At 33.9% G+C, this 8,352-nt stretch overlaps 1 protein-coding gene across 1 annotated transcript; it reads left to right on the forward strand.

Moving 5' to 3' along the window:
• The first annotated feature begins 257 nt into the window (after positions 1-257).
• LOC148202118 (uncharacterized) lies at positions 258-1,079 on the forward strand. Its single transcript, XM_088110929.1, has one exon. The coding sequence runs from the start codon at positions 433-435 to the stop codon at positions 817-819; it is 387 nt and encodes a 128-aa protein (XP_087967055.1). The 5' UTR covers positions 258-432; the 3' UTR covers positions 820-1,079.
• The last annotated feature ends 7,273 nt before the right edge of the window (positions 1,080-8,352 follow it).

Genomic DNA, 8,352 nt, shown 5'->3' on the forward strand with positions numbered 1-8,352 from the left:
ATAATTAACACCTTTTTACCTTTAACTTTAACCTTAGAAGTAAAGTGTTCTCTTTCTCTTAGCTTTTCTCTTTGCCACCAAATAACTTGTTCAACAAACGAAATCTTTTACTATACAGAATTCTTAGGTAAACAGCATGTAACAAACACAATTCTTGTACCAAACGCAAACTGTGTGATCTTAAGATAAATATAACACGGGATTAATTTGATTCTAGTTTGTCAACTTTTCACTTTTACTAGCTTTGGTTTTCCTTGAATTGATTGATCTATATATACTCACATCCACATGTGTCTACTCTCACAACATTCCACTCAGCTTCTCTTCCTTTTTCATTCCGTTTCTCTCTTTCCCTTCACTTCTAGCACACAAACTAGGAAGTTTTAACTCAACAATCTTTTGTGCAAATATTATTCTCCTGAAGCTGTTCAAATGTCTAGAAAGAGCAAAAGGGTGTGCTTTAGTCCCGATGTCAACGACAGACCAATCATCTTTCTCAAACACGGGCACTGTGGAGAAGACAGCAACGACGGTGGTAGAGTTTCAAGAAACAGGATGAGGATCGCAAGAACATGTACATTCAGATTGCATATGGACACAAACTCTTCTCCTATCAGGTTGCTACTGAGGCTAGGAGAAAAGGTGGCAAGTGCTATAAGAAACGTTTCTGTGAGAAGGAGATCCTCCAGGAAGGTTTCTTCATCCACTTTGGTGAGGTCACGTTCATTATCAGACCTCACTGATTCACATCGTGCTGAAACTGTAGAAGACTGCATTGAATTCTTGCATTCCTCTTCGTCTAGGGAGAGACCAAGTTGAGTCGAGTCTCAAATCTCAACGAAAATTCTCTGAGTTCTATAAGGCTTCTACTTGCATGAGAGTTCAGATTTGTCTATTAACTGCAAAAGGGTATGCTTTAAAGTTTGTGTAATGAAAGAGAGGTTAATACTTCTGTGCGCCATGTTTTGAGTGAGTAGAGTGTAGAGGTTCTGATATTGACATTAGCACAAATCATAGTTTGAACTGCAGATTGTAGCGTTGCATTCATAACAATACATTGTTGTTGAACCTTCAAATTCCCCATGTTTATTCTTCGCATAATTGATTGATCATTAAACTTTAACTCTTCGTTTATTTTTCGCTAAAAAATGATAAAAGAGACAAATCCATCACATTTCTTCGTAACATACTGAATGAACTTTCGTGTTTGCAAGGCTAAACTTTTATCACAACCCTCGCAGATTATGGCACAATGAAATTCTTCGCCTAACAAAGTGTGATTCAGCAAAATTGGCCGTGTTTTCTTTTGTCGTTGATAAAAAAAACAGAGACAAATATCAAAACAAAGTCCAATGAATCAAAAAAATTTCTTATCTTAATATATATATATATATATATATATATATATATATATATATATATATATATATATATACACACACACACACACACGTATATATGATTATTCTAAGTATACTTATCAGAAGCATATACAAACACATATTTTGCCCTTTTAACTTTTACAAAGAAGATGTAGAATAATGTTTTTCAAATAAAGGATGTTACTTTAATATTTTTGATCAATTAATATATACATGTAAGGATAGAAAAACTGAAAAATAATTTTATATATACAATTTCACATAAAGATTAGCAGAGTTGAGTGAAATTTATTCTATTAGTTCTTTTCGAAAGATATGAAGCCATATATGTTTCAAGGTGTGAAGATTTTTCGCTAAATCTTAAGCTCCTCTACGTGAGTTTTCATTTTCATCTTGCTCCATCAAGAAGGCTAGACATGCATTTAATAGATAGTTGATTTCTCTAAACTATATATTAATTAAGGTTTGATGTCTAGCAATATATAAAAATGTACCTACTTTGTAATCTCTCTACTCTAGAAGGCATTAATCATAGAGTATATCAATTGGTTGATACACACTTAATGCATTAACAGATATTCTCCAATTTTTGGAGTGAGTTTAAGTAACAAAAGTAAGGTATATAAGCTGAACATAGCAGGACCAAGATAACTCTAGACAAGATAATCTATGACAATGTTGGTGAGAACATTAATTAGGTGACATGATGTTTTGTATTGGGAAGATTGCATGAGATGAAGGTATGATCCACAGAAGTTGCTGAACATTGTTGTTATGAGATGTACATCATTACCCCACATGGCTGACAGAAGAGCATTCTCGTGTATCTATATGCCTCTTCTATTCTGTCCAACATTTGAAAAGCCAATGTCAACCACATCCAGCAAATCAGCAAATATCCCTATTGATATCAACTTTACAACAACCCTTTGACCACTAAATCAGAAATGCCACCCAAATTCCCTGTTCCCAAAAAAGAATCCAACAATATGCAGTACAAGTCACACTGCTGCACTTAGCAGACCTTAAATATCAACTATGATGTAATTTCCCACTAAGTCATGGGTGCGTTACACCCAAACAACACAAACCATATATGACAACACTTTTGGGAAAATGTATAAATGCAAATATAGTGATATACACACTCTAAATAATCACCACCAACTTTCTCTAATTGCACTTTCTTTCTTTCACTTTGAGAGGGGTTTTTAATTATACTTTTATTCTCTCCATAACTAATGCAGTGTATAGGAAACTTTCGTCTTTTTATATTTTAATGATCTCATTTGGTCTATACATTTACAAGATTATAATTCTTAAATTTTAATTTGCATATTAAGAAAACGAACAATTTTACTTCTGATGTTATATATCTATAGCTTTTAATAGACTAATTTATTTTGAATTTACGAAGTTGGTGTGTCATCAGATAGTTAAAAATTTAATGTTAATAGAGAACTAAATTGTTCATTTTTTTTAATTATGAATATTTAAAACAAGTAATTAAAACTGCCAACATTAAAGCTGCTTGCGTATCATAATTAAGCAATTTAAACTATAAAAGCTAAAATTCTCCTTGTGTTAACTTATTAGGGCTAAGCATTTAAGTAGATCAGAAAGTTATAATTTGAAATACCCTTTTCAAAAAAAAGAAAGCAAGTAAAAGAAAATATAGGAGGAAAGAAAAATTGGTCAAAACATAATTAGTAAAAAATTGGTTTTTTCCCAGGTGTGATGCAGTGGTGCAAAGCCCCATGAAAAAGGGCACAAAAGAATTGACCCAACAATTGTTTCCTTGTGACAATTTTAGCTTTCCTTTCCTTTTATTTCTTCTGCCTTGTTTTTGTTGAAAGAATTTCAGTAAAGCAACAGTAACATCGTGGTCATCATCCAGTGTAACAGTAGTAAAATTGGACGGTTATAGTAAAAGGAGATATATACTTAGAAATCTGTAGCAAAGAAACCTGGCTACCTAGGCGCATGCAATGCAATGATGGTGCAGTAAATAATAAAAGAAAAGTTGAGTGTTAGTGTTCACACGTTTGGTAATAATTATCATCCACTAATGATATTGGTAACAAGAAAACAAAAAATTCAGATGCCATTATGAACAAACAGTGCAGGCCATGATTAAGAATCCAATGAGACATTTTCTGGTTATTGGGTTTCTCCGGGAAGCTTTTTTCAATTACATCATGTGTGTGTATATTCTCGAGTGAAACATTATTCGAGTTTATGAAATGTGTAGAATTTTCAGAAACGAAAGTTTACACCAATTTGTCACGAGAATAAATAAATTCTTTAACTTTTTATATTAAAACAATTTATTAAATAAAATATCATAAGTTTACATGACAGATAGAAATTGTTTTTTACTATTATAGTTAATCAAAACAATAACTATATTAATAAAAACATATAAAACAATATATATAGAATATATATATATATATATATATATATATATATATATATATATATATATATATATTAGTTGATTGTATCTTGTCTCACTAGGTTATTAACTTAAAATATTCTCTACTCACACCAAATGGTGATAGTTGTTAAAGATTTCAACTAAATATACAAAAAAAAACATAAAACCAAATAAGCAAGTGTGCAAATAAATCAGCATATCATAACTTAAATTAACAATTTTATAGAATTAAATAAACATAAAATCATACAATCAAAAAATCTCTATACTCAATTATCTAGATACGATATTGATATAAACGTCATTGAAGGTGTACACCCATGATAGTATTTATATCCTGCAGAGTTATAAACAAGGGTAACTTGACCTGCTATCCATGAGGTTAATCTTTCACTTCTAAAACCGAAAAGGGTTAGAGTAAAGACCTCTTTCCATTTTCTCTATACCACCCGATTTATCTTTACATGAGTTGAATGGTGGTTAGAATATCAGAATACCTACTTACTGAATCTCACTCTTAAGCATCACTACAACTTACTTGAATATAAAATCTCTCTTTGAGATTCTTCTCACAACCTATAACTCTCATTCTTATCATCACATACACATATATATCATCTCATGAACATCAATAATTTCCTAACATATGTATACTTATAACCATTTTAAACAAAGCTTCATTCATAACATGTCCAAGGAAATAAAAGAAACAAGTACTAAGTATTTAAAACTCCATTTCTTCTAAGATAATCAATTATCTCATTGATAATCGATTATTCCAAAAAACTTTCAAATAAACACTAGTACACAAACAGGAAATGGCACCGGTTACTTTGACTTATAGGCACCGGTTCTATAACCGAGGCATATACAGACGAGGTAAAAAGGGGTAAGTTTTATGCCTCGGTTATAAACCGAGTCAAGAAAGATGGGATTATGCCTCGGTTTTTTAAGTAACCGAGGCAGTAACGTATTTTTTTTTTCAACCATACTGATTCACATGGAACGATCTTGCTGATGTTCCCAAAACTGGTAAACATCCATCCTCATCTCCTTAACATTCTTTGTTGACCACTGCTACCTTCAAACTTTCCTTCCTAATCACCACGTTGTTCAGTTTTAATCACCACGCTGTTTAGCTCTCCGGTCAGAAATACCTTCAAGCTTTCCTTCCTAATCACCACGCTGTTCAGTTCTCCGGTCAGAAAGCAAAGTAGCACTTTTCCCTTCTTCCTTGGATGGTCGTGCCCGTGCACTTCACCCTCAAACCCCAATCCCAACCTCAAACCCAAACCCTCAAACCCAAACCCTCAAACCCAAATCCCAAGCTCAAAGAACCGTTGGATCCTCCTCCTTGCCCTCGACGGGAATCGTAAGAAGGCACGCCCTCAAGAACCGCAAGGAGCCTCTCAAGAACCGAACCGCCTCTCATGAACCAGTAGCAAAACTCTGAAAAGGCCAATGAAAATTCTAATCCAGCAAAACAATCATTCATACACAGATTCATACACAGTCCAAGTAAAAAAAAATGAACAGGGAGAGACGAGAATGAGGAAGCGGAGCGAGATCGCGTCCGGTGGCGGACTGAGATCGCGTCCGGTGGCAGACTGAGATCGCGTCTGGTGGCGGACTGAGATCGCGTCCGGTGGCGGTTCCGACTGCTCCTGGGTTTGATGGATCGAGGCAGAAAGAGAGAAAAAAGAAGATGGAGTTTGAACCCTTTCAGAAACGCCATCACAGTAGAAACGCCACTGCGGCCTCACTGCGGTCTCGCTACGACCACGCCGCGACCTCGATGCGACCTCGCCGCCACCTTGCTGTGACCTCGCCGCCACCTCACCATGCCTCGTCGCCACCTCGCCATGCCTCGTCGCCACCTCGCCATGCCTCGCCGCGGTGAAGAAAAAAGCTTTAAGCTTTAAGCTGCTTCTAGATTTCGCAGGAGAGAAAAGAATGGAGCTGCTTCTTCTGGATTTCGCAGAGGAGAGGAAAGAATGGAGATACCTAAGTCGAAATTAGGGTAAATTACCCCTTTTCGAAACCTTTATGCCTCGGTTAGTGAAAGGACCGAGGTAGTAGGACAATTTAAAAAATTTACCCAATTTCAGGTGCGACGTGGCAGAATATTAGACTTCGGTTTTGCTTTTTAACCGAGTTAATTTTGCTTTTACGTTTCGGGTCCTCTGCAACCGAAGCGTATAACTTCGTTAAAATTACAAAATTGCCACCGTTTTTATATATGCTTCGGTTTTCTAAAAACCGAGACCAATGACCCGTGTTCTTATCCCCTGTTTGTACTAGTGAAAAATCGTGAGCCTATCATCTATCACTAAAAGTCGTGAGCCTATCACCACACCACCATCATTTGCACATCATATCACCCCTTTCCCACCCATTTTCGCAACCATATCCGGGATCATCTCCTTGCTTCCTCTTAAGCTTTGGCCCAACATAGCTTAAGGAGGTTGCCATCACTTGGTGTGGGCAAGAGCGAGAACTTTCAATGTAGGTGTGATTGAGTGTTGCTTTTGTTGCTAAGTGAAGCTTGTCATCCTTTGAGAAGAATTCGGAGGAGGTGTTCATCCCTTGTGGTGTTTAGGGGATGTGAGTATCATCTCTCATGGTTTCAAGAATGGTGTTTTCTAAACCTTAAACTTGTTTTTCTGTGTGATTGTAAAGTTTATTAGTTTTGTGATAATGAAACGTTGATCTCTTTGAAGAATTAGCAATTGGACGTAGGATTATTGTAATCTCTTTGAAGGATTAGCAATTGGACGTAGGATTATTGTGATAGGGGAACATCGATCTCTTTGAAGCAATATAAATTATTTGTGCAATTTCTCTCTTCCCTTACTCTATTTTATTTGTTTAATTTATCTAATAAGTAAGATTAATTTGAGAGAAAAATTTAAAAGACACACGTTTGCGAAAAAAAACCAATTTACCCCTCTTGATTTATTGTTAACACTCTAACATTCTGTTGCACAGCTATGACAATCAAGTTTCTCTGTGTTGGTATATCCATCCATATAATAGATTGGATTTTTCTATTTATCAATCACTGTTATCATTTGACTTGTATTTGACCTTATAAACTCACTTAGATGTTTACCTTAGAGTAAATATGATGTTTACCGTAGGGTAGATATACTTCCAAAATAAAGTTTGATTTAACTTAAAAGAATTTACGTCTCCTTGAATTTTAATTCAACACCATTGGAATTTTACAACATTAGAGTAATTGTGTTCACAAATATAAAAAAGTATTCAAACAAAACAAAAAGAAGAATTAGGAGTGCAACCAATGTTAAGGATAATAAATAAACTCATTCCATCAATAGGGCTGCAAGAAAAAGTACGGGTAGACTGAGTATTTTGACCTAATGGCCCGCTTAGGTCTGCCTCACGTGGGCCAATGATTGGCAGGAGAGACTGTCTTGCAAAGCCCACATTGTATAGAATTGTTCCAAAATGTGTTTATAGCTTTTATGTGTATAGTGATATGAGTATTGTATAGATTTATCATTAATTAAGTTTGTTTTCGGGAGGGTCTTTCACTAGTTTTTAGTTCCGTTGGGCAACTTTAATTACTTAGAATTTAGTTCCGTTATTATTTTAATTATACACATTTGCTATGAAAATTTTTAATAGGCTTGTACTTAAAAGTTAAAAATTATAAAATTATGAATATTATTTATTTTAAGAAATAGACTTATAAAATTTATTATTTTTTCTAATTTAATTAAATAAAGATTAGGCTATTAAAATTTTGCACCTAGTATTTTACAATGTATAACTAAGGAAGAAAATTTTAAAAAATTAATTACTTATCCGGGACAAGTTAGACCGACCCACTTTTTACAAATTAAATGTGAAACACGCCAAAACGTTACCTACCAACTCATGTTGTCATTCCTCGTTTCTTTTCGATTTAAGTACTTTTGCATTAATTTCTTATAATTATACCAACTATACTATATATAGAAAGAAAATTCTTAAAAAATATTTAAGAACTATTATTATGGAAAAGAAATAAAAAGCTAAATAAATTATTAATCATCTTTATCTCTAGAACTTCAAACTTCATACTTCAATTTCTCGTAATTGCCAAAAATCAACTGTGAAAAGATTTTTCCTTTGAATATCCTTCACATACATGCCTTTTCCTTTATATTAGTTGTTTTTTCTTTTATTAATTGAGCGATAGTATTATTTCCGGTATTATGATGGAGACGCTTAGTTGTGTGCAACGAGAAATGTTTTACAATGCGGTATAACACTTGAGATGATCAAAAGTATACTAGTGTGTGTATATATACATATATATTTCGTAAAGAACTACTAGATTTTGTAAAGGCATCATCATTCTTTTGTCTGATATCCAGATATATATTTTTCCACAAACCTGTTAGGACTGGTGTCAATAAAAGTCATTCCAGTTTGTTAAAAAGTAAAATGATTTTGTTTTGTCTTTTCAAGAATAATGAATACATAGACTAAGCATATCATTATATGAATCAATACGATCAA

Source organism: Vigna umbellata, chromosome 3 (genome assembly GCF_029865625.1).
Source record: "Vigna umbellata cultivar VRB3 chromosome 3, Vumbellata_1.0, whole genome shotgun sequence".
NCBI classification, from domain to species: Eukaryota; Viridiplantae; Streptophyta; class Magnoliopsida; order Fabales; family Fabaceae; genus Vigna; species Vigna umbellata.